Source organism: Cucumis melo, chromosome 5 (genome assembly GCF_025177605.1).
Source record: "Cucumis melo cultivar AY chromosome 5, USDA_Cmelo_AY_1.0, whole genome shotgun sequence".
In the NCBI taxonomy this organism is placed as follows: Eukaryota; Viridiplantae; Streptophyta; class Magnoliopsida; order Cucurbitales; family Cucurbitaceae; genus Cucumis; species Cucumis melo.
Genome location: NC_066861.1, coordinates 26,186,786 through 26,210,749, shown reverse-complemented (window position 1 = coordinate 26,210,749; position 23,964 = coordinate 26,186,786). Strand labels below are relative to the sequence as shown.

The 23,964-nt window shown below is 33.4% G+C and overlaps 4 protein-coding genes across 12 annotated transcripts; 1 reads left to right on the top strand and 3 right to left on the bottom strand.

Annotated features, from left to right (window-relative positions):
• Positions 1–826: 826 nt before the first annotated feature.
• On the bottom strand, positions 827–4,222 carry LOC103494317 (calreticulin). The gene is made up of 13 exons (XM_008455449.3): positions 4,045–4,222; positions 3,329–3,436; positions 2,989–3,181; positions 2,621–2,879; positions 2,468–2,524; positions 2,320–2,367; positions 1,970–2,056; positions 1,810–1,867; positions 1,645–1,712; positions 1,468–1,563; positions 1,335–1,382; positions 1,217–1,246; positions 827–1,105 (listed from the first exon to the last, which is right to left on the bottom strand). The coding sequence occupies exons 1-13, from the start codon at positions 4,142–4,144 to the stop codon at positions 998–1,000; spliced, it is 1,260 nt and encodes a 419-aa protein (XP_008453671.1). The 5' UTR covers positions 4,145–4,222; the 3' UTR covers positions 827–997.
• A 3,772-nt stretch (positions 4,223–7,994) lies between these two features.
• Positions 7,995–14,815, bottom strand: LOC103494311 (pyrophosphate-energized vacuolar membrane proton pump 1-like). Its single transcript, XM_008455439.3, has 8 exons — positions 14,338–14,815; positions 12,632–13,206; positions 12,161–12,540; positions 11,990–12,076; positions 10,844–11,174; positions 10,127–10,537; positions 9,624–9,683; positions 7,995–8,340 (listed from the first exon to the last, which is right to left on the bottom strand). The coding sequence occupies exons 1-8, from the start codon at positions 14,564–14,566 to the stop codon at positions 8,134–8,136; spliced, it is 2,280 nt and encodes a 759-aa protein (XP_008453661.1). The 5' UTR covers positions 14,567–14,815; the 3' UTR covers positions 7,995–8,133.
• Positions 14,816–16,467: 1,652 nt separating this feature from the next.
• Positions 16,468–19,085, bottom strand: LOC103494301 (RNA pseudouridine synthase 1). The gene is made up of 2 exons (XM_008455429.3): positions 18,701–19,085; positions 16,468–17,739 (listed from the first exon to the last, which is right to left on the bottom strand). Exons 1-2 carry the CDS (start codon positions 18,972–18,974, stop codon positions 17,027–17,029), a joined length of 987 nt encoding a protein of 328 aa, XP_008453651.1. The 5' UTR covers positions 18,975–19,085; the 3' UTR covers positions 16,468–17,026.
• Positions 19,086–20,245: 1,160 nt separating this feature from the next.
• Positions 20,246–23,687, top strand: LOC103494285 (uncharacterized). 9 transcript variants are annotated; one of them, XM_051084667.1, is made up of 6 exons: positions 20,420–20,552; positions 20,656–20,727; positions 20,973–21,030; positions 21,337–21,481; positions 21,996–22,111; positions 22,945–23,687. In XM_051084667.1, exons 4-6 carry the CDS (start codon positions 21,374–21,376, stop codon positions 23,285–23,287), a joined length of 567 nt encoding a protein of 188 aa, XP_050940624.1. In that variant the 5' UTR covers positions 20,420–20,552; positions 20,656–20,727; positions 20,973–21,030; positions 21,337–21,373; the 3' UTR covers positions 23,288–23,687. The 9 variants fall into 9 exon arrangements, with proteins under 9 accessions (XP_050940627.1, XP_050940626.1, XP_050940625.1 ...); XM_051084666.1 differs by having other exon boundaries at positions 20,965–21,030; XM_051084665.1 differs by having other exon boundaries at positions 20,441–20,518.
• Positions 23,688–23,964: the final 277 nt, after the last annotated feature.

Below are 23,964 nucleotides of genomic sequence, written 5' to 3'. Positions count from 1 at the left end.
GGTAACTCCCCAATCCTAACTTCTAACTTCTGACAAACTTATGGATATCTATACTAAACCCGGTACAAGGAAATGCAACATAAAATTTAATTATCCAATTTAAGTGAGGGCGACAATGACAACCTCTTGTACCCACGCCATCATTAGAAAGTCTAAAATCTTTCCCTCTTAGGATAGGATAACACTAAAGTAGACTTCAATCAAACTTTTCTTTTTCTTTCAAGCTGTGTTTGATACCTACTTTGTTAGCAAAACATTCTGACAAACAGTTTAATTGAAAACAATATCAATGAAAAATATCAAACGTCCTTGGAATGAATATTCCCAAACAAGCATATGACCTGTTTCGCATATCCTATATTAGGCTTGGGTACCCTTCTAAAACGTTTTTCCTCGCCGGTTACATTCCTTCCCCTCTTTCATACTCTCCTCATTAATTTCAAAGAATAGAGGTTGAGAAATATTTTAAACGCTTCCTTTTTCCATTGCCTTTTTCAAACTCTTCAAAAAAAGAAGAAGAAGAGAACATGGCACAAAAAGTAGTTTTGTTAAAATAAATTGGCTAAAGAAAACAAAAAGTGCTTTTAAACTGCAGATAACACAGATACTCAACTCAGCAAGTCCAGTCCAATTATGATGATAATATTGAGAGATGAAATTTATAAATTTGGGATCCAAATAAGAGTAAAAAAGATTGAATTCTTCTATGTAAGAGAATTCAATTTAAAATCCAGCATAGGAAGGGGAACCCCATTCATTTGATTCATCAAATTGTTCCTAATTCTTTCTTAATCTCTTTTCCTAATGGCTCAAACTCAAACTGAAATTTAAGCAAATCCAGTCATTCATTCATGCGTAAAATGCAAATCAAGAAGACTGTTTCTTTTTCTCCAACGGATAATACTACTACACCTAGAAAAATAATAAAAAACAAAAAACAAAAGGTGGAAAAAAAGGGGAAAATTTTCTTCTAACGAAACTCCACCTCTTCTCCCTCTTACAGTTCATCATGTTTGTCGTCTTCTTCCGCATCCTTTTTGTCCAAATCTGCCTCTGCGTCGGAGTCATCTGCATCGTCTGATTTGTCTTCGTCTTCGTCCTCAACCTAGTAGAAAGAAAGAATGCATCGTCAGAATATTACAACACTGCGAAGAAATCATCATTCTCAAAAGCTGTAATTTTCAACATGGAAGCGCTTCTCTTTATGATTACTTACATCTGAGTCAACTGGATCATTCTTGGCTTCCTGATGAATGAACAAAACCAACAGTTAAAATGGGCATTCAAAAATGCCAATTAAGGACAGGTTGGACAGTTTGAAACAAGTAAGTTACCTCCTCTTCTCTTTTCTTCTCTGCCTCCTCGAATGCAGCTTTCTCCACCTTAAAGGATACATGAAATTCAATCAGTACTAAGTAGATCAAAGACAGGGAAAGAAAGGCGACTGCAAGAAAGTTTATAATGTACCTCCTTGTTCTTGCCCCATGTTTCTTCGGCGACCTGCTTGGCGTATTCTGGATCGTCGGTGATCAAGACATTGTCAAACAAGGTGCCTGATTTCACCTGATGTCGAATGATTTTGACCATCAATGTACGAAAGAGATACAGAAATGGTTCACAAAGAAACAGAGAGGGAAGTTGTACCTGCCACAACTCAATACCAACATATTTCAATTTGGGGAAAACATAGAGCTCGGGGTCATCCTTAAAGTCTGCAAAGAGATGAAGTGAATCAGCAACAAAGATAATAAGCAGAACTAATGATTGTTGAAACACAACTGAGATTTGATAACATCAATAGAAAACAACCTGGGTTGTCAATCAATGGTGCCTTCCATTTTCCCTTGTAGTTAGGGTTCTTAATTTTCTGAAAAGAACAAAAATAATGTTTAAAATCTTCCAACAGAAATAGAAGGGTGATGATACTAATATCATGGACTAGCGTAAAGAAAAAACATCATAAACCAACCTTAGGTTCCCATGGGCCTTTGTATTCAGGGTTGGGAATGGTTGGGGCGACCCATTCACCATCTTCTTCATCATCCCAGTCTTGGGGCTGAAACAAGTAGGTTTGGCTCGTTAGTAACAAGAGTTTCTTCTTAAAGAGATCACTGATATATGTACGCAGGGATTTAGTAACAGAAAGCTTGTGCGTTGATAAGAAGCTAACTGTGTCGCAAGAAGACCTGTGTATAATTAATCTATGCCCTCAAAACGAAATGTCCAACCATTTAAATGAAGGTATAGACATTAGATACCACGGGCAATAGTTTCTCCTTAAAGAAAAGATGGCTAAAAGAGAAAATTTCAAATAGCTACCTTGGTGGCATCTGGATCAGTTATCTCTTTAGCGATGTCATCATATCCCTGTTTACATAAAACAAGTGAATTTAAGAATACATGTAATCATAATATATGATACAAATTTATATACCAAGCAGGATGTAGATAACTAGGGCATCATTACCTCTGGCTTCTTATCTTCTGGATCAGGAATGTACTCTTTGTCATCCCAATCCGCAGGCTGCATGTAATCAACATAGGGACATCAATAAAGATCCACAACATCAAATATCACTCTAAAATGGCCTCCTCATTAGTGTGCTTGTAGTGTTCTTACCTTCTTGGCTTCAGGATCCTTGATCTTCTTTGGAGGAAGGAGGCTCCAGTCACTGTACAAACTACCTGTTTGCTTCTCTACATTGTCGATGAGGATGCTGTAAGTGGCATCAGGACGAATGATGAAGGTGTAAACATGAGTGAGTTGGTCAGTTTCACAGGGAACTTCCTTCTTGATCAAGTGGTTAGTGTTATTATAGGTGAGAATAGCATGCACTTTCTTGGTACTGTAGCCACAGATATCTGGGCCAAACATGATGCTGCAGGCAACAAAAAACACATAATCATAAAGAAAGTCAAGAGGTAATTAGTCATAAATAATAAAAAATAAATGAATTAAAATTGACACTTCTCGGGTTCAGTATTAACCTGTAAGGAGTTTCACCACCGAATTTTTTCTGATCAACGTCACCACTAAGCAACTTCATGTATCCACCTCCACAATCAAGCTTCTGTTCGTGCTTGACGGAAAATTGGAAAACAAGAATGTTGTCTTTGTTGCTGAATTCAGGGAACTCGGCCGAAATAGCGTAGAATCTATAGTCTTCGCTAGTTTGGATACCTAAGTCACCAAAATAACAGAATAATTCAATATTGCTCGAAACCATTTAAACATAAGTATGCACCCCGCCAGTACATACGGGAAGCCTCAATAATACGGAAAACTAAAACTAATAATGTTAAGCAATTGACTCAACTAGAGCTTTACCTTTGTCATTGGCATCTCCGTGCCATTTTCCAGAGGTGTAGTTCCATTCTCCCGCTAAACTTTCGTCTCTTTTCCAGTCGGATTTAACCCATCTCTTGTCCCATCCATCTTCAGTATTACCAAACGCAGTCAGAATTGGAAATCAAACCAAACAAAACAGCAATGGATGATAAAACGATATGGACATAACGCAAGACAGTTCGACATATCAAGTTCAACACCAAATTCATATTCTAAAACCTTCGAAAACGTATCAGCGAATAACGATCAAAACAATTTAAATCGACAATATACCATAACAAAAGTTTGGCGTCTAATCGACCTAAGAAAATAGCAATGCAACAATATATCGAAAGCCTTAATCAAACAGCACCAATATTTTTCAACGTACATCATCAAAGAAAAAAAAATAACAACAAAAATATTTCATGATTCTAAAACGAAAAAACACAAATAAGCAAAACAGATCTACACTGAACAGTCTACATTGTGAACTTAATATCAATTTTCCACACACACTGAACAGTCTACATTTAGATCAGTAACTGATGGAGCAAAACAACCGATCCACCACAATCAAACAAATTCAACTTCAACAATCTAAACACACGTTCTATATTCATCCACGTCTAAAAATGCACGTAAATTACAGAACCAAAAAACAATGGATCTGAAAATTACACAAAACAAAGCGGTGAAAGAGAGTGATATCATACCATCAAAACGCTCCTCGAAAAACACCTTAGCCGAAGCGATAGCAAGGAGAGATAGAAGGATCAAGGAAAGTAAATTAGGGTTCCGAACCCTAAACGCCATGGCTTCAAGCTTAGAAAGCTAGAGAGAGAGTTGGGAAAGGAGAAACGAAATGGCGAAGTTGGGGGAACGAAACGAGAAGCACTGGGGACTATATAGGGAGTCGACGTCATATATTTCACGATGGGATCGTGAAAGTTAATTAAAAAAGAAAATATATTCCGACGTGGAGATACTAGCCAATAGGAAGATACCAATTAGACGGTTGTTATACGTGGCGTCGTTTTATTGGTAACTACACGAATTGTTAGGGGTTTTTATTGGAAGTTACACGTGTGTAGAGTTGGAATTGATTTTATTGGACAGATCTACATGACCTGGTAAAGGGTTGCGGGTCAGCCACGTGGGCATATTTTATTGGATGACTGTAAAGGAAATGTGTAGTGGTGTTGCAGTGGATCTGTGCTCGGATTTTCCACATTTGAAATTTTGTGAATTTTGTTGGATGGAATTATCCAGAGGACAAAATGAATGCCGCTTTAATAATTTATTATATGAGAAGGTTGTTTTGTTTAATTAAATTTAAGAAAGAGATAAATGTTTAGATTCCCCTAAATGGTGACGGATTTTCTTTTTTAATTTGCTAATTATTTTGGAAAAAAATGGAAAATTGTCAGAAGATTACAAAATATTTACAAAAAAAAAAAAAAAAAAAATCAGTATAATTAATTTTGTCCGAAGTTTTGTTCTGTAAATAGTATGTTATTTTTATTTTTTATTTTATTTTTTTGAAAAAATCTCTTATAAAATTATATTAGAGAGTAAATATATTTTATATTTAGGTCATGCTTATTTTAGCTCAATAAAAATAAATAGATGGTAACTTAAAATGAATTGGAATTTGATTATGATTACGTTAAAAGCCTATGAATTTTGCAAAATCTATGGTGTAGGTAAATACAATCAAATGCAAATAAATGATATTTTCAATAGCAAATCATATCGATCTACAAATGAAATTTAGTTATAAATGGATAAGCATGGATTTAGTTTATATTTGCTTGGGTTATTTTTAAATTTTACCTTTTATCCTTAAAATTTAGGTTTAGTTTCTATTACCCATTTTTATATTTTTTCATTTTTATTTTTAAATAATTAATTCTTTGTTAACTCTATATGGATTTTTTAATTAATTTAAATCATAAACCCAAATATTTTCTTTTTAAAAATTTGTTATAGTTATTGTAAATTAATTAATAGAAAATTAATCTAAAAATTCTATTTGATTTAGTGGAAAATGATGAAGTTGAATCAAATAAAATCCGAAATAAAAAATGTAAAATTATAGCGAAAGTTAGGATTAAATGGAAGTTAAGTCTAAATATAATAAAGTTATAACATCTTGAAAATATTGAACAAGTGAATAACTTTGTTAACCTGTTTTTAATTTTTTCTATCATTCTTGATAGTTTAATTTTCCTTTCAAAAACTTTTACTAAACATAGGTTTAATTCTGAATTTAAATCGGAAGGTATTAAACAAATATTGATTTGATATGGTCGGTAGATTTTAAAGTAACATAACTCAAATCTCGCAAATCTAAAACTAATTCATAGACTGAGATATCATATAGGAGTTTGTCATTATAAAAAATGAAATCAAAACAACCTATGAGTTTAGAATTCAAATAAACATATATATATATATATTATATGTATGTATAATCATTAACAAGTAACTAAAATTAACGATGGGTAAACGACAATAACAATCGTGATAGTTGCAGTTATATATCTTCAGTTTTCTAATGTAAAAGTTGGACCTTTTAAACTTTTAATATTAAAAATAGTCACTCGAACTTATATAATTATTATATTTTCTACCGTTATTTAAGTTTGAATATCCAATTTTAACATTTGTATTAGTACGAGGTTATAATTACGCCTACGTTTTTGTCATTTGAGAAAAAAAAAAGTAGAAGGAAAGAAAGATGAAGGCATCTTTGCAATACAAATTGTTTATATATACATGTAATTAAATAATAAGAAAAGCCTTTTAAAAAAAGGAAAATAGAATGCATGTAGTTAGGGTCTTTATTAAATATATAATCCAATTTGAAAATTGTTTAATGGTGAGATCATGGAAAATATATTATTAGAGTTGTTACTCATTCGTATGAATCATATCACATCCTTTTACATCTTTTAGATGCTTGAATTGAAAGTCAATCAAAGATTATTTTTTTTCGGATCAATTGCAAATATAGCAATTAGATTCAAAATATTGATTTAATAATAATTTAAAATTTTGTATACATAATAAAATTTGTTCGAGAGTCAACAATAAACAACAGAAGTAATCTATAAGAAAATAGATTTTGCTATATTTGCACTTCTTTTAAATGTTGCTATTTGTTTAGTTATTATATATTACTAAAATTTCTATCTTATGATTACCCATTTCTTTAAATTTTTTTTTTGCCAAAAAACTATATGTTTGAGTGATTTTTAAATATCATATTAGATTATGTTTGTTGAATGGGAAACTAATTGGGTTTAATTAGTCAAAACAGTAACAATTATTGTTTGGATTCTTTTCTATTTTAAGCTTCCTTTACAACAGTGTTGTAGCTTAATTATTAATCTGTGAAAAGAAATAGAACAGTGTTTGGTAAATTTATTATAGTGTTTGACAAACAAATATGAAAACATCTTATTTTTCATAGAATAACTAAAGTAAAATTTTATTATTTTTTTTTAATTTAAAATTTAAAACTTTAATAAAATTTGTTTGTTATAGATTAATTTTTTTAAATATTAACTGAAATAGTTTATTTTAAAAAAAATCAACATTGTATACTTTTTTGAAAAAAAAAAAAAAGAATCTATTTAACTCATGGAAAATAGAAAATATATTTAGGTATGTGAAAAATTGATAAATATATTAAATAAAAAAATAAAATGTAAAAGTAAATATTAACTATAAATTTTAAGAGAATTTAAAAGGTAGAATCAACTTAAATCACTTTTACCAAATGCAAAAAACAGTTAAAAGATTTTTTTTTTCAAAATGGCACCAACGTGATGCCAAACGTACCTTTGTCTTTATGTTTTCAATTGTCCAACTTTATTTTTATATTTATTCATTGTGTTGACAACAAATCTTAAATTTCGGTCTTTTAAAATTAATCATTACCAAAGTTGATTAAATATTAACAATAAAATCGGTTCAATTAAAGACGGTGGGATGCATACGGGAAGCAAATGTTCGTGAAACCTTAGTTAGGATGCATGGAGGAGTGATACTCCCATCCCTAATTTCAAAATCACTCCCTTCAAAAACTTTCGCTACTTACACTCTTTTTCACTCAAAAATCAAAAGATACAAAAGGAAATTTAGTTTGGGTCAATAACGAAAGGTTAGAGTGTATTGGATTAAAACATTTATAAATAGTGGGGTGGGCTCCTTTTATAGACTCGGAGATCCACCTTCCAACAAAATAACCAAGGTGGAATTTTGAATTTCCACATCTTGCTAAATCCAACAAAAAATAGTAAGAACTTACGACATATATATGTGCTAGTAAATTGTAACTTAAATAGGGTAAGAATCAGTCTCGCAACATAATTTAATCATCAACCTAACAAGTAATCCAACCTATATAGTATATACTTTTGCTTCCCTCTTCCGCCTTACCTCACCAAAGGAAAAGAAAAAGAAGTAATAACGAACACTATCCCAAACAAAACTACTAAGAAAAAGTCTAATTACAAATTGGTTTCCTTGACGTAGAAAAAGTTAGAATTTAGTTTTATAATTCTATAAAAACTCATAGGTTAAAAAAAAACATCATACATAATCTCCACGGTAGGGATTGTTTAGAAGAATTCCAACAAAATAATCCGTAACCACATTCAACTCTCTAAACCATAGGGATTAAATTATAACTTTTTCCTTTCAAAGGGTCAAGACAAAATGAATTTATAATTTAACCGAAAGATGGAAATATACAAGGTATGATGAAGGCAAAAAGTATGGGAATGGTTGTTTGTTTAAATATGTTTGAAGATGATGCCACCATGGGCAGCAAAAAAAGGGGCAAAAACTAAAGACTCAACGGCCATAAGCTTGATGAGAATATTGAGAGATGGACCAGAAGTGTCTTTGAGAGGATCCCCAACGGTGTCACCTATCACAGCTGCCTTGTGAGCATCTGACCCTTTGGGACCAAGTGCTTTGGCATGTTCGCTTCTTCCTGCCTGCATTTTATTTGTTTGAAATTGTTATATCGTACCGAATCCGTCTTAGAAAAAGTGTGTTTGGGAGTGGTTTTGAATTAAACGGTTAGTGATAAAGTATTTATAGCCGATTAAGGAGAGATTTGTTCCATTTTTGTCATCGTACAATTTTAAAATAATCTTCCAAAGAAGGGATAGGTAAGATCTTGTTAACTCCGTTTGGTAACCATTTTGTTTTTGAAAATTAAGTTTATAAACTCAACTTTCACCTCTGAATTTCTTCATTTGTTATTTATTTCAAACCAATGATTTTAAAAATCAAGCCAATTTTGAAAATTTAAAAAAGTAGCTTTCAAAAACTTATTTTTGTTTTAGGAATTTGATTAGTAGTTTAATAATTGCACTTAAGAAATATGCAAATCATTGCAAGAGATAAGAAGAAAATAGGATTAAATTTTAAAAAAAGAAACAAAAATCAATTCAAACAAGGTGTTAGTTTTTTGTTTTTTTTTTTAAATTAAGTCTATAAAAACGAATTCTTGTTTTTTTCTACATTTTAGGGGTTTTTTAAAAGTCAAGCAAAATTTTGAAATTTTAAAAAATATATATACAGTTTTCAAAAACTTTATTTTTTAATTCGACCATAGTTTAAATGTAATAAGAAATATGAAAATCATGATGAAGAAAATGTGAAAAAAACCAATACAATTCTTAAAAACTAAATGATTACCTAACCTAAAAAAATGGTTATAATAAAAAAATGAAAAAATTTTAGATGACTTTTAAGGACGGTCTAAGATGTTGAATTGATTATTATAGTAAGTGGTTTTATAGTTTTTGAGTTATAATAGTTTGAGTTTGGAATGCTGACTATTTTAGCCTGTATTACAAATGAGTAGAAAGGATGATTACAAAATAGTAAGCAAGGTAGACAATGAAGACTTTCAAATAGTTTTATTATAACAAAGTGTGGATTACAAGAATCGGGAATTCCCAACAGTTCAACTATTATAATAAGATGTCCAAACATTAGATGGATTTTAAATTATTATAGTCCACTCCACCTAAGTGAATTCGAAATTTTCAAAAACATTTTTCAATATACACATGGTCAACAACAACAAACATTTAAGAACACGGGCAATTTTAAACGTTTGGTTTAACACTTTAAAAAAATTTATTTTTAGACATTTGAAAAATCATTCAAAACCTCGAGAAGAACACTTCCAAACACATTCAAAGGTAATGACAAGGCAAAGTATTTAGAAAAAGATAATGTTAAGAAGTGGTGAAAGAAGTCTAACCTCAATGTACTTTTTTGCATTATCCCAAGCCCCACCTGTGTTTGAAGCAGAGATAGCAACCTAAGAAAATTGAACAACTTGAGCCATTCAATAATGGTATTAAAGCTGACAATCATGATGATTGCCACCAAACAAAGCTTATTTTTCAAGCAACAAGGTTAAAGCATGCTAAAAGAAATATCAAAATGTTACTACTATAATCATAGAACTATTCTCTATAATTCAACATCATGTATATCCATCTTGTTTAATTCGGGTTGGGACATGAAACGAGGTACGAATGATAAATACGTCTACATTATCGTATAAAAAAGTGTCAGGGGACCATTGGGGAATTGTGAGGATACTAAAATTGGAGGTACAAGTGTATATACCTGTACCTTTGTTATGAAATCAACACAAATCAAAGAAACAAATCAACACAAAAATATTATGAAATTTCTCAAAAAGAAAAAGAAAAATGGAAAGATTTGTTGTGGATGGAAGGAAAATGATGTATATACCTGCACTCCAGAAACAAGAGAACCAGCCAAAAGGCCAGCAAGAGTTTCAACTCCAAAGAATGTTCCAGCAATGAGTGGTGTTACCAAAACAAGACCACCGGGTGGGATCATCTCTTTAAGTGAAGCATCGGTTGATATCTTCACACAATTTGCATAGTCCGGCTTCGTCCTGCCTTCCATCAGCCCAGGGATAGAGTTGAATTGTCGTCGAACTTCCTCGACCATCTTCAGTGCTGCACTGCCAACACTCTTCATTGTCATGGCTGAAAACCAGTATGGAAGCATTGCACCCACTATCAATCCTATGAAAACTTTTGGGTTCATGACGTTGACTGTTTCGATGTCTGCTCGGCTTACGAAGGCGCCGAACAAGGCGAGGGAAACAAGAGCAGCTGATCCAATGGCAAAGCCCTGCCCCATTATAAGAAAACAATAAGAAGTTTTGAAGCAACATAATGTTATGAAATTGAAAAATGAAGATAGCAGAAAAACATAGACAGTAGAGAATTGTTCCAAGATATATGTGTTAACTAACAGTGTATTAACTACGTCAACTACGTCCACTGATAGAGAGAAAGCAGTTAATTTAGATTACGGATCAAAAAGAACCTCTTCTTTAGACTCTAGGAAAACCATTCCACATGACATAACAGAGCTCTTAGAATATTAAGAGAACAAAGAAAATGATTGATTGATTAATTGTTGAAGAATTGGCACCTTTCCTATGGCTGCAGTCGTGTTTCCTGCAGCGTCTAAAGCATCGGTTCTCTCGCGTATTTCGTGGCTCATTCCAGCCATTTCGGCTATTCCACCTGCATTGTCACTTATTGGACCATAAGCATCAATGGCTAGTCCAGTGGCAATGGTGCTAAGCATTCCCAAAGCAGCCATTGCAATACCATACATAGCCCCCAAGCGGAAGCTCACATAAATGGATAAGGCAATGGAAAATATGGGAATGATGACGGACTTGTATCCAAGAGCTAATCCAAATATTACATTTGTTGCGGCACCAGTTCTGCAAGAATCAGCCACATCCTGCACTGGACTGCACAAATGATTTCACCTTAAGTATCAAATTTCTCAGGCTATAAACACAGCTCATATCAGATTGCATATCAATGCTTCTCTGTAAGCTTGCAACACTTCCAGTTTAAAGAATACATTGCTAATCTACTGCCATAGCTAAGAGTTTAAACAGTCATGTTGAAAATATTTATTGTTTTAAATATGTTTATTTATAACACTACCTCCTACCCATTGGCTCGAAAATTATTCTGAGATTAAACACAAGACAATCAATATCAACTAGAGAGAAAATGGCCAACAGAAATAATGATATTTAGTTAAAAATATTGCCAAACTACTACTGTACCTACAAGTTTAAGTTGTTAGGAGAGGAAGTATTTCTTCTTTTAAATATACCTTAAACACTCTCTCTTATACATTAGCTCGAGAATTATCTTGAGTTCTACAAATGATAGTCAATGTGAACTATAGAAGAAATAAAATTACAGAAGTTCTAATATCATGTCAGACTACTAAATCCAAAGCATCAGTTGATAGGTACTGAGTATTTTTATTTATTTATTTATTTTCTGTATGTATCAAAGAATACGTTTAATATCATATCAATGCTCTAATACTCTCCTTCACTTGTGGGCTTGAAATATGTAGAAGACCCAACAAGTAGATATCAATTTTAATCGTGGATGAAACTCAAATAATATTGCTGCAGTTTGAGTACATAACCTCTTGGACCTCGAGCTTTGATACCGTTTCATTGATTGATCCAAAAGGTTAAGCTGATAGGTAAAGGTAAAATTAATATCATATTAACACTCTAACAGTATGTTATTTTACCTGTAAGCATTGCTAGTGTAATACTCAGTTGTATATCCAATAACAAGTCCTGCCCATAATCCTGTCACAACACAGAAGAAAATGTGCCTGCATTTGGATGTAATTTTAGTCAGCATAAAAGACTTGTGTTTATGAGGGAAGGAAAAAATCTTGTAATTGATGAAGTCGTACCAGTTCTTTACGACCTTGTCGTTGCCGAAATCATAAAGAGTGAACTTTGAAGGTAAAGCAACAAAGCTGACTAGAGCTACTCCTACTGTCATCAAAACAGTGGAGATAAGAAGTTGTCGCTTTAATGATGGTTCGATATCGCTCACTTTCTTAATCTCAATGAGGTCAGTTGCAAAAAGTGTAGTTATTAAGCAAATTACAATTCCCATTGAGCTTATAAGTAGAGGGTAGGACATGGCTGCATAGTTATGTGTAGAGCCAAAGGACGATATTGATGCCACGAAAAGCGCGGCACAGGTTGATTCTGCATAAGATCCAAATAAGTCAGATCCCATTCCTGCAATATCTCCGACATTGTCTCCCACATTGTCCGCTATGACCTGAGAAATAAACAATATAAGATCAGTTTGAATGGCTTAAGATTCTCACACAGAAATCCATTTGAAAACAGGAAGAATATATAGAAAGTACAGCAGGATTTCTTGGATCATCCTCAGGAATATTCTTTTCAATTTTTCCTACAAGATCAGCTCCAACATCCGCCGCTTTTGTGTATATACCACCCCCAACTCTTCCAAACAATGCCATTGAAGAACCTCCAAGACCGTAACCTGTGATGGATTCGTACAATCCTTCCCAATCATCGCCATAATACAGTTTAAACAGATTGATGGAGGCATACAACACAAGGAGACCATTGGCAGCTAGAAGGAATCCCATCACCGCACCAGAGCGAAAAGCAATAACGAATGCTCTTCCAATGCCTCTCCGTGCTTCTAGACTCGTTCGTGCATTCGCATAAGTTGCAATCTTCATTCCAAGAAAACCAGATAGCACTGAGGTGAGAGCACCTAGCAAGAAGGCAATTGTGCTAAAAATGGCATTGGCTAGAGCTGGTTTACACATTTGTCCTTTGTTGTATGTGCAAGGTTCACTTTTGGTGCTGAAGCTCTTAACAGAACCAAGGAATAAGAAAATGATGGCTCCAAATGCTCCCATAAAGACAACAAGGTATTTATACTGTGTGAATAAAAATGAGGTTGCTCCTGAAAAGCAAAAGGCAAAAAATTCAAATCAATGTACTACTATAGCTTTTACAATATTTGGGAAATGTCAAATTTTTAATTCATCTTATACACTTGCAACAACAATCTTCTATCCCATATTTTTGGAACATACCATACATTGCATCAAAGCAAAAAAATACTGACTTTGGAATTAACTGAAAAACATTATGACATTAGGATTGAATTCCAATGGAGCTGTACAATGTTACAGAAGTGGTTAAGAAATCGACAAATAAAGATGTAGAGAAACATAAAGCAATAAAGAATCGATAGATTCACATGGTTTACTAATAGTGTGTCAACTATCTCCATTGACAGAGGGAGAGCAATTCATCATTATAGAGATTAATACAAAATATAGAGTAAGATGTACCTTTAGGGTTAGAGAGTTTATACATCACACTTCTCTAAACTCTATTGTAAATAACGTAAATTATATAAATATGAAAAATACAAATACAACTTAGGCAAGTTGATGTTAAAGTTCAAACTTGTCATGATTTGAGTTAGAGAGTTTATATAGCGCATTTCTCTACTTGATCGTTTGAGGCTAGATATTAGATTCAAGGCATTCAACAAGTGTTAGAAGTGCACCAAAGTCCTGTTTTGGCCAGGAAGGAAGAGATCTTAGGAGCACAAACATAATTCCACATTGGCTAGAAAGGAAAAGATCTATGGAATATAAGTAAGGACGATTATCATTATTGGTATGAGGCATTTTCGTTGAAAGTAAAGGAAAAGCCATGAAGGCTTATGCCCAAATTAGACAATATCATATCAGCATGGAATATGTGGAGCATCCATTGTTCTTATCAACCGGTGAAAGGCGTAAGTTGTTTCTACCATGAATGTCTTTTGATAAAGCTAAACTTTTTCTGTGGGGTAGTTTTGCATTAATTCATGCTCACTTTTTTCTGTTCTTGCATCTTTAAATGTTCGTTTGAAAGACAAAGGACGTCCTGTCATCGGACCAACTTTAATGATCTCATGATAGTTGATATCCAACTTCTTCAAATGAAATAAGCATACACCTTTTAAAAAGTGGATAGAACAGATCCTAATTGAAAGAAAAACAAGAAATTTTCAAGACGAAGAAAGAGGCTTGCTCACCAACAGAAATTGCCTTCTGGATTTCGGCACACTTTGCAACAACCTCGACGTCATCAATACCTTCCTCTTGTCCTCCTTCAATCAAGTTGTTTTCTTGGCTTTCATCATCAGGGTAGCTATAAACCTTAACTCTTGAAACCAAAAGCCATTGAAGAAGAGCAAATCCAATACCAAGAAGAGCAGCTGCAGGTATCAGCAACTGTGTTAGACCCTCACTCAAACCTCCCATTTTCAAAGATCAAAATGGTTTTTGAGGTTCCTTGGCCTATATATCAAGAACCAATCTCCAAGCTTTGATGAGCATAAAAGTATATAAGCTAAATTAGCAGGTTTGACCAGAATACTGCGGTTGACCTTTTAGGATTCATCATAAGTTTTTGTGTAAATAAGTAGATGAAGAAATGGAAATTTATGGTTGAATATATCTCAATGAAACAGTAGAAGTGCATAAAGTGAGAATTAATTCACTATTTAATATTGATTAGAATAGAAAGTGGTAAAAGATAGCTCTTTATTTGCTTTTGTGGAAAAGCCACCATTATGAAGTAATATTAAATAAAAGTCTTTATTTTCCATGGAAAAGGTTATGAGTTGACTAAATTAATAACTATGGAAAAAGCAATTTGGTTAGGTTACTTGTTGCACTAACCTTATTCTGTTGACTCACATTACAAAGTTGGAATTCTTTAAGTTTGAGAATGAGAGAAACTAAGGGTTACTTGGTTCCTTCATTCTAAAGTTCTCTCTTTGGTGGGTTTCATAGAAATGGATCTAAATCTTGAAAAGTATGAAGTTAGAGATGGCTTGAAATTGAATGAAGTCTGGATGAAATAAAGAATTGTGGTTTCACATCACAAGTATCTGTTGTTGCCTAATTTAGACAAGACGACAATGAAAAGATATATCAGAAGACAGAAAAAAGGGGAAAAAAGGGAAAATGAATGGTCAAATTTTTGTAACTTTCAAAACCAAATCATGTTGAATTTAAGAAATATTATTTAAGGAAAAAAAATAACCATGAAAAGGAAAGGCCGAAGGTTCAATGACTTCCGTTCCTTAACGTGTAAGGTTCATTTGGCCAAGTCAAACATATATTAAATAGATATAACTCTCTAATCCTTAATTACATTTAAGGCGATTAAAGTAAAGCAAATGATTGTGTACTTATTTCTTTGTGGGTAAAGGTTCAAATCTTGTACTTAAATATATAGATTTAAGGTTAAAAAAAACAACATAGAGAATCAATATTCAGTACCAATTATTTTATAAGATACATATTTAATACGTGATTTGTTGTGTTTATTTCTTTTAAATATCGGATATCAAGTTTTCCTTCTAAGTAACCTATTTAAAAAGTTTATTGTCTTGAACAAAATTTTAAAGAAAAATTAAAAAACATTCTAGAATCACATAACTTTCCTCTTTACGTTAGACCCATCACAAAGTCATGTAAAAAACAAGCCACTTAATTATTTTCTTATCCTAAACAATTCGACGAAGAATTTTTTTGCACTTCATCTAATTTTAGTCTTCTTTGATTGACCTGACTTTGATGTGCTTACAACTTTTTATATTGTATTTCGAAATATCTAATATTGCCTTATTTTATGTCTGTATTGTATTTCATGTTGTTGCTATTAACTTTCACATTTTATGTTAAATTTACGCATGTATATATATATATATTATATGTATTTGTATCCTATAGAAAATGGATACAAATACATTCTATTGTATATGTTTCTTGCATTTGTACTTATAAGCCTCTACATTGATACGAAAATAATGAATTAGTTTCTAAACTTTAATACCTACAATTTGATCGACGGTATTTTTAAAAGATGTAACAATTTGCATATGTAAAAATATAGTTCTTATCGCTTGAACTTTATACTTTAGGATAGTAATTAATATCTTATCCATTAGTTATCACCAAATTCTATTAAACACAGTTGATCTCTAAGTAGATCCATAAAAACGACATTTTTATGGCAGGGACTAAATTATAAGGTAGACCTGTATCTTTTCTTTTCATCTCTATTCTTTCAACCTTTTATCTCACGTGATAAAGAACCAGCAGTCAAGTTTCATTCTTTAACTATTTGAAACACCTATCAATAAAAATGTACATAAACCACAACATGTTTCTCATTCTTCTATTTATAATTCATAGCCGCATAAACACCATAACAAATTGTTCATATTTTGATGACAAAGTTGCACAAATGGATGGAAGGGGAGTCGGATAGCAATTGAGCCTCAATATAAATCAACATGCCAACCACAGAATTTGGCTGTTTTAGCACCGTACATCAATTTTATCGATAAAACCACTGCAGAAGAACCATTTCCAAAGGGCTTTGCACAAATTTATCAGCCTTTGACACACATGATTCTTCGGTCATTTCCAGAATCCATTTCGAGCTCAAATTTTCAAGAACTCGGATGGTTTCTTGGTTTGCGACTGCTGATATTTTTGTAGACACTGTCGTGCAAACAAGAGCTCATTCAATAGATGAAAAATTGCAGACATCAACTTGACAGTACGAAAACTGTCTGCAGTCGCACTTTATGAATTTGATTGAAGATCGCTCCATTTTGCTTCAGCGACATTCTTCAACACCGAATCTCCTTGTATAATAAGGGATATATTTGGTTCTCACTTAACTGTATTGCGCCAATGATTTTCTTAAGGCATAGTTTTGAAGGACTGTGGAGAATTCACTTCTTGTTGTTGGGGCTGCAACGCTTGGCTGGCCCATGATGGTAAAGGAGCTTGTAGTTTGAGAGGAATACCTGTAATAGGATGCACAAAGTACAAGCTTTCAGCATGAAGCTCATGGCTATCGTAAGTTTTCCCATTCCACTCTGTAACACCCTCATATTTCACATCCCCTCTTATAGGAATTCCAAGATATTGGCAGTGCAGTCGGATTTGATGAGTTCTTCCACTGCGAGGTCTTGCTCTTATCAAGACCTCGTCCTTCTGACTATCAATGTCCACCAAAGATTTTGTATGGACTACAATAGTTTCTTCTTCCTCTTTCCTGAATTTTTGTAATTCCTCCATGGTGTTTTTTCCATTTACAGACAGTACTTCAAAATATGTTTCCATATCTCTGACTATGGAACCGCCAGGTAAGGAACGACCCACATCAGCTGCAGCATAGACACGCCAGACCCCAAACTTTGACCTTCCATGACCAGATTTGACGTGGATTTTTTTCCATTTTGGAGATGTGCCAACACAGAAGGCGATATATGATTTTGAAACCGTGTGGTCGGTAAATGCCTTCACTAATTTAGAAGCAACTTTATGTGACTTCGTTATAACCATAACCCCACTTGTGTCACGATCAAGGCGGTTAGCAAGATGAAGCTCTGGCAAATTGGTTTTGATCCCTGCATATGAAGAATTCGAGCTAAGAACACTCCCAACAAATTGATAATGATTGAATTAGCAAAAGATGTAATTACATGGCATTGTTTTGGACAATCGTTAAAACACTTCAGAAACATTCAAGCACCCTTCTCTCTTCAACAACCAGGATACATCTAAAACATTTATATCAACTATCTAACAATCAGCAACATTGCTAGGCTATGTAGATTGTAGGAAAAGAATCAGAAATCAGTTACTCGCCCTTGCTTCTTCTGTAAACGTATTATTTTCTTTTAGAAACACCGGCCTTTATTGGAAAAAAAAAGAAAAAATACACCGGCATAAAAATAAAAGCACAGCCCAGAAAAAAGGCGCCTCTCCCTATATGAAGAGACTCCAACTATGCAAAATAACACCTACATAATAATTACAAGAAGATAGTTACAGATGAGGAAATAGAACTTGAGAATTGCATTTTTAATCAGCTTAAATCAATAGAAAATCACTCGTTCTAAACAAATTTGATGAAAGATCAAATCCTACCCAAAAGCTTGGCAATACGAATCAATTATTACTCCAAACTTCAAATTTTCAACAAATTGGACCGTACACATAGATAAGCATTACAATTTTAAACTTCTGTTAAACTTTCATCGCATTCGCCCATTACTTTCAGCTAACTTTCAACAAAAACCAAGTTACATTATCAATATACAAAAGTTTGATCTAGAAAATCAATGCAAATGACCTATATGGAACAAAATCTTTCAAAACCCGTCAATTTTAACGAAAACTCAGTTCTAACATCTTTCGTTATCCACGGGAAGTCCATGATTATACATACCCTTTCCACAAATCGTCAAACGAAAGCAAGTTAAAAGTTGCAAACCCACCATTACCATTCGATTAGAAAATCCAAAATGTAGTAAAAAGTTGAATTCGTCTGAAAAAAAAAACGCTTTCACAGTAAGATTCACAAACCAGCGTTAGCCGAATCACAAAGAAGACGAGGAACAGCAGCCAAAACATTTTCACAGTAGATTCCTTGAGGTTTATTGACGGCAATGAGCCACTCGTCTTCGTATATAACATCGTTTGCCGATAAAGCAAAGAGGCTGGATTTAGAGGAGGCAGCCATGGCTCTGGCGAGCTCTAAGTTCTTGGATATGGCCGGCAGTGGAGGCGATAAGGGGACCGGGTAATTCTCTCCGGTTGATGGGCAGTTTCCGGTCACCGGTTCCGATGAGTCCGTCATGCTATTGCTGACGGATTTGAATCTGTGGAAACAGAAGGGTTTTGTGAATGGGAATTTGGCGAAGGTTTTGGGGAAAATTGAGAAATTGGGATGAAGTGAGATGAAGAGGGCCATTTTTGTAATTGAAATTAGAAAAAGTTTGGTCCTAAAGGACTAAAAGAGTAAAGAGTTTTGGAAATAATTGCGTAAATGACTCTGTTTAAAGGTTCAAAATGGCAAATTACATGGTTTTTTGAAAAATGTCAAATGTCCCTTTGCATGTTATAACAAGTTACAATGTTACCTTTTTTTCCATTTATTTAGAGGGTGTTTGGAGTCGAAAATAAATTATTATAGTCCTGGAATATTATAGATCGTTTATAATATTTTGTGTTTATGATGTAGATTATTTTAATTTGAAAAAAAAAACAAACAATAATAAAACTAAATATTGTAGCAAATTGGGGGTATGAAAAAATGTAATTTAAGATTTTTAAATAGCATTTACTGTAGCTAAATAAAGTTATTATAGTTTTCCATGACCTTCACCCCAAATGGACCCTTTGGATATATTATAAATGTGTGAAGTTACGATGTTACCATTTTTTATTCATTTAGGGGTGTTTGGGATTAGAAGTGAGATATTATAATCCTAGAATATTATAGTTGAATTATAATAATTTATGTTTATAGTCTAGGTTATTTTTGTTTAGGTTATATTAGTATATGTTTATGATATAGATTATTTTAATTTGGAAAGGAAATAGAAAACTTTGTAGCAAATAATAAAAAAAAAAAATGATGAATGTCAATGTTATAGCAAATTGGAGGTTTGAAAAAGTGTTTAATTTAGCTAATTGAAGATTTTTAAATAATATTTACCGTAGCTAGAGGTGATTATTATAGTTTTGCATAACCCACCATAAACGGCCTCCTAATGTTCTCTGCTTTTTCTTCCTGACATCTTCTTCTTCGGTTTCATCCTCTTCTCCGACATGATAAGTCAATGCCAACAAGTAGCTTCGACGTGACTTCCAATGAATGAGAGCAAATGAGTGATTTGGTTTTGCAACGAGACTATAATAAAATGGGTGTTGGGGGCGAGAGCGACACCACGACACCATGTTTGAGCGAAAGTGACACCAATTTGAATGAAAGTGGGCAAGAGCAACATTGAAATTGAGCAAGAGAGTAGTGATTTGTGAGTTAGAAAAGTGGGAGTGATATTGCTTTTTTCTGCACGTGCACGAGTATATGTTGATAATTTCACTTGAATTTGACATAAACAAAGGATCGTTCGTACATTTCGTTTTTTCTTTAAAATCGGGTTATTTGATATTTTCTCCCTAATTTTTGAATCATTTGTCTATCGGACTCAAAGTATTGAAAGGAAAATCCTCTTTTTTAAGTATGGTTTTTTCTTGGCTTCTTCTTTGTATTTTAAAACAGTACCCTTCTATTAAGTTTAATCAATTTTTGATTAAAACAAACTTTGACACTGTAGAGTATGGTAGACTCCCAGTCGGCCTATTTGTTGTGGTTAAAGGATTGTGTGGTCTAATGGGGTGGTTTAGATTTAGCCCCTACCTTCCTTCCTTTGTACAGAGCTTATTAATACTTTGAATCATTTAGTTGTGAAATTATCTGAGATTTCGAATTCTGTTGAGTTTATACTGTATTCAACTTCCTCCTTCTGGTGTAGGCTTTTCTATGGTGTCTACTACATGCTGCGAGTGGGTTGGCCTATCGTTTGACGTCGACGGTATGATTCATGGTAATTAGGGTTTTCAAATGAATTCATTTCTATTTTATAAAATTTAAAGAAAGACACACTCACACACACACTTTAAAGCCAGTGGGTAATATGATAATTTAACTGGAAAATTAGCAAAAATTAAGAAAAGTGTGCTACTTTCCCTAATTTCCAATTTAACCCTATGATTTTAACGAATAAATAATGAAAAAAATTCTTCACCCTTACGCGCGGAATATGTGTATGCATATCTTTGAGGACCCGAGATAGAAGAGAGAAATAGAGAAGAAGAAGAAGCTCTGATCGGAATAAACCAACGAGCAGGTGCGAAAGATCTGTTTCATTCTGAAATCACATTGAAAGTTTTGAAATAATCCATTCACTTCAATCGTTTACAACACTTCTATAAGATTTCCATCTCTTCTATTCGCTTTTCCGTGTTTGTTTTCGATCGAATATTTCGATTCTGCAGCGAACTTTTCCTTTTTTGAAACATTTGAAATCATGGGGTTTGATGATTATGTCTGTTCTTTTCTGGGTATGGAACGAAAAGATTACAGTTTTGAAGAATTTGGGTTGTTATTTTGAACTTCTTTTTCTGAATTTTTCTGTTATGTTTGTGGTTTTAAGACTGAAAATAGGAAGAAGAATTTGAAGACAAAGATTCATGAGTTCTTCTTCAGTAATAACTCCAGAAGACGTTCTGGAGTCGTTGATGAATGATGGCACTATTGATTCTCTCAGGTTGAAGATCATTAACCAGCTCAAAGCCAATGTCAGTATCGCTCCTTATCCACAATCCTATCTTGTTTTCTTCGAGTTTTAAATTGGTTCTATTGATCTAACTATGTAGTGCCCTGTTTAGAATGACTTCCCAAGTGTTTGGTTTTCAGCCTTTGGAAAGTCATTCCAAACATATCCATAATACCTAGCTCGTAATGAAGAAAGATACACAAGGATGTTTCACCCGTGGTTCACTTTAATTCAACAAAATTTTACGGCAGAAATTTGAACTTCTAATTAAAGGAAATATTTCTTAGCGAATTGAGATGAAGTTGGTTGTTTGACTTGCGGGTTTAGTAAGTCTAGGTCGAAAAGTTTGGTTGAAATAAGTTGGTTATGATGTAGAAGGCCAAGATAAATCTTATAACGTGAGTTTATGTAGTTGGTCGGATTAACAAACTTGTAGTCTAAGCAAATTCACATGCCTAACATAGTATGGTCTTTGAGCCTGTCTTTTCTGGCTTGGTGTTGAAAATCTCTCTTAATGTGTATTTCTCTTGTTGCAGGAGGAGCTTAAGAATACCACCATTAAAATGGTAGAACAAAGCAAAGTCCTCAATACTCCTGGGGCAGAGAAACAGACCAAAAGGGAGCTATTTGATGCTCTTCGACAGGAACTCGAGTTAGTATTACTTCTACTTCACTGTTTAATTTCTCTTACCTCCCCATTCTTCCCTCTTCTTTGTTCACTATTATTTGAACTGACTGCAGCACGAGGAGACACTATAAATTTCATTACCCCATATCTTTTGTTGTAAGGATTGCACACTTACAACTGAAACAAATGCCTTTGTTTTTGTGTTTTCTGTGTTTGAAAATTGTGTTAGTTTTCTCACACTTTCTTTACTATGGTTTCACCTCACTTGAAGAAATATTTAAATTCTTCGCCAAATTTTAAATTCCAAAAACGTCTTTTGTAATATATATGTGTATATTTGAGTTAAACAAAGAAACTATAAGTGAAAGTAAGTATTTATAAGCTTAATTTTCAAAAGCCAATTGAGTATCAAAATGGACTCTGACCTTTTTTGTTTTTCCTTCTTTTGAGGTCTGGTTGGAGCATACTCAGGTTCCTATGGATTACATATATTTGAATTAGCACGAGTTGTTTGTTTCCATCAGGAACTAAAACTTCATTAACAACAAATTTTTGTGAAATAGTTACTTACAAAATAGTTGAAGATCAGCATCCTGAAGCCTAACAAAAAAAAAAAAAAAAAAAAAGGATTATGCATCCTCTTATGTGTTCATAGTTTCATAATGTTGTACCACATCTGGAACTGGACGGTGATTGTTTGAGAGAATTCCTCTCTCTCTCTTTCTCCTGTTTTTCCTTTTATCTTGTTCTACTGAATTGTGCATCTGTTTGAACGCTTTGCTGAAGATGTAAGTGAACAAATGACTTTATACATGTTTAAGTTCCTGACAATTAAATTACTCTTGGACGTCATGCAGAGCACCAGTACTGGAGAAAGCCTCTAAATCTGTTTGGGAATTAATTTTGGACAACAATGGATTAGGCAAAGAAATAAACGACACGGTTGAAAAAGTATTTTGTCGATTGAGTGGCAAGGAACCTCCATTGTTTCTTCCTCAAAATGGGGATATGCCACCAGTAAAAGAAACTGAGCTCGAGAAAGGCAAGGGAAAAGAACCTGAAGATAATTATCACAAGGAAAAATCACAACCTGTTAGGAAAAGGAGTTTCAATGACATGAATGGCAAAGAGGAAAACGCTGTTGCTGATGGAGCTGGAGAAAGTCTAGCTGTACCTGAAGAACATAGTAGGTCACCTTAGTTGAGTTTGAAGACAAAAATCTAATGAACCATGCTCTATAACGACAGATCTCCCAGTTGTAGAATGTGATCATTAGTTCGAGCTCTTTCAACTTAATCTGATGTGCATGGCCTGTGTTGAACACAAACAAAATTTGACACTGCACGGTGCACACCCCATTGATTGGAGTTCAAAATTTTGTTTGTGTTGATGTAGGCGAACACTTCTGTGAACTTTAATGTTCCACATAACTTTATGGTTAGGAAATAGGATGGTTAGTCGTAAAAGACTAGCTTTTGTTTGTAATCTAATCTATCTACCCATGTGAATGCTGTGAAAAGCCACATAAATACTGATTGGCCTTGTTGTGCAGTACTCAGAAGACTAACTAGATGAAGCTTTCAAGAACTTTCTTTGTTCATTTTTGGAATGTGGTGTGCTACTCTGATTTTTGTTGAACTAGATTTGAATTTAGTTTATAGGTGAAGAGGCAAATTTTACTTGGAGTCAGGTGCCTTGTGCAAGCTCTTCTGTCTACACTGAAAATCATTATTTTAGATCCTTCAAATTTGGATAATTGGCTAATGTAGGACAAATTTAGGTGGGTTGAAGAGATTTAGGCTCTTTATTTTATAGATTAATAAGACTTTAAGGGTGTGAAATGACAGTTTTGTCCTCGAAAGTAAAATAGTAACCCC

What these genes read in the sequence shown, in the direction of transcription:
- LOC103494317 (XM_008455449.3), bottom strand. Translation starts at nt 4,144, where the DNA reads ATGGCGTTTAGGGTTCGGAACCCTAATTTACTTTCCTTGATCCTTCTA. An exon ending in AAGGCCCATGGGAACCTAAG is followed by an intron (nt 1,868 to 1,969) that starts GTTGGTTTATGA and finishes TGTTCTTTTCAG; the next exon opens with AAAATTAAGAACCCTAACTA. An exon ending in ACCATTGATTGACAACCCAG is followed by an intron (nt 1,713 to 1,809) that starts GTTGTTTTCTAT and finishes ATCTCTTTGCAG; the next exon opens with ACTTTAAGGATGACCCCGAG.
- LOC103494311 (XM_008455439.3), bottom strand. Translation starts at nt 14,566, where the DNA reads ATGGGAGGTTTGAGTGAGGGTCTAACACAGTTGCTGATACCTGCAGCT. An exon ending in GACAAGGTCGTAAAGAACTG is followed by an intron (nt 12,077 to 12,160) that starts GTACGACTTCAT and finishes ATCCAAATGCAG; the next exon opens with GCACATTTTCTTCTGTGTTG. An exon ending in CTCTTGTTTCTGGAGTGCAG is followed by an intron (nt 9,684 to 10,126) that starts GTATATACATCA and finishes CAATTTTCTTAG; the next exon opens with GTTGCTATCTCTGCTTCAAA.
- LOC103494301 (XM_008455429.3), bottom strand. Translation starts at nt 18,974, where the DNA reads ATGACGGACTCATCGGAACCGGTGACCGGAAACTGCCCATCAACCGGA. An exon ending in TTGTGATTCGGCTAACGCTG is followed by an intron (nt 17,740 to 18,700) that starts GTTTGTGAATCT and finishes CTTCATATGCAG; the next exon opens with GGATCAAAACCAATTTGCCA.
- LOC103494285 (XM_051084670.1), top strand. Translation starts at nt 21,374, where the DNA reads ATGAGTTCTTCTTCAGTAATAACTCCAGAAGACGTTCTGGAGTCGTTG. An exon ending in TTAACCAGCTCAAAGCCAAT is followed by an intron (nt 21,482 to 21,995) that starts GTCAGTATCGCT and finishes CTCTTGTTGCAG; the next exon opens with GAGGAGCTTAAGAATACCAC. An exon ending in GCTCTTCGACAGGAACTCGA is followed by an intron (nt 22,112 to 22,944) that starts GTTAGTATTACT and finishes GACGTCATGCAG; the next exon opens with AGCACCAGTACTGGAGAAAG.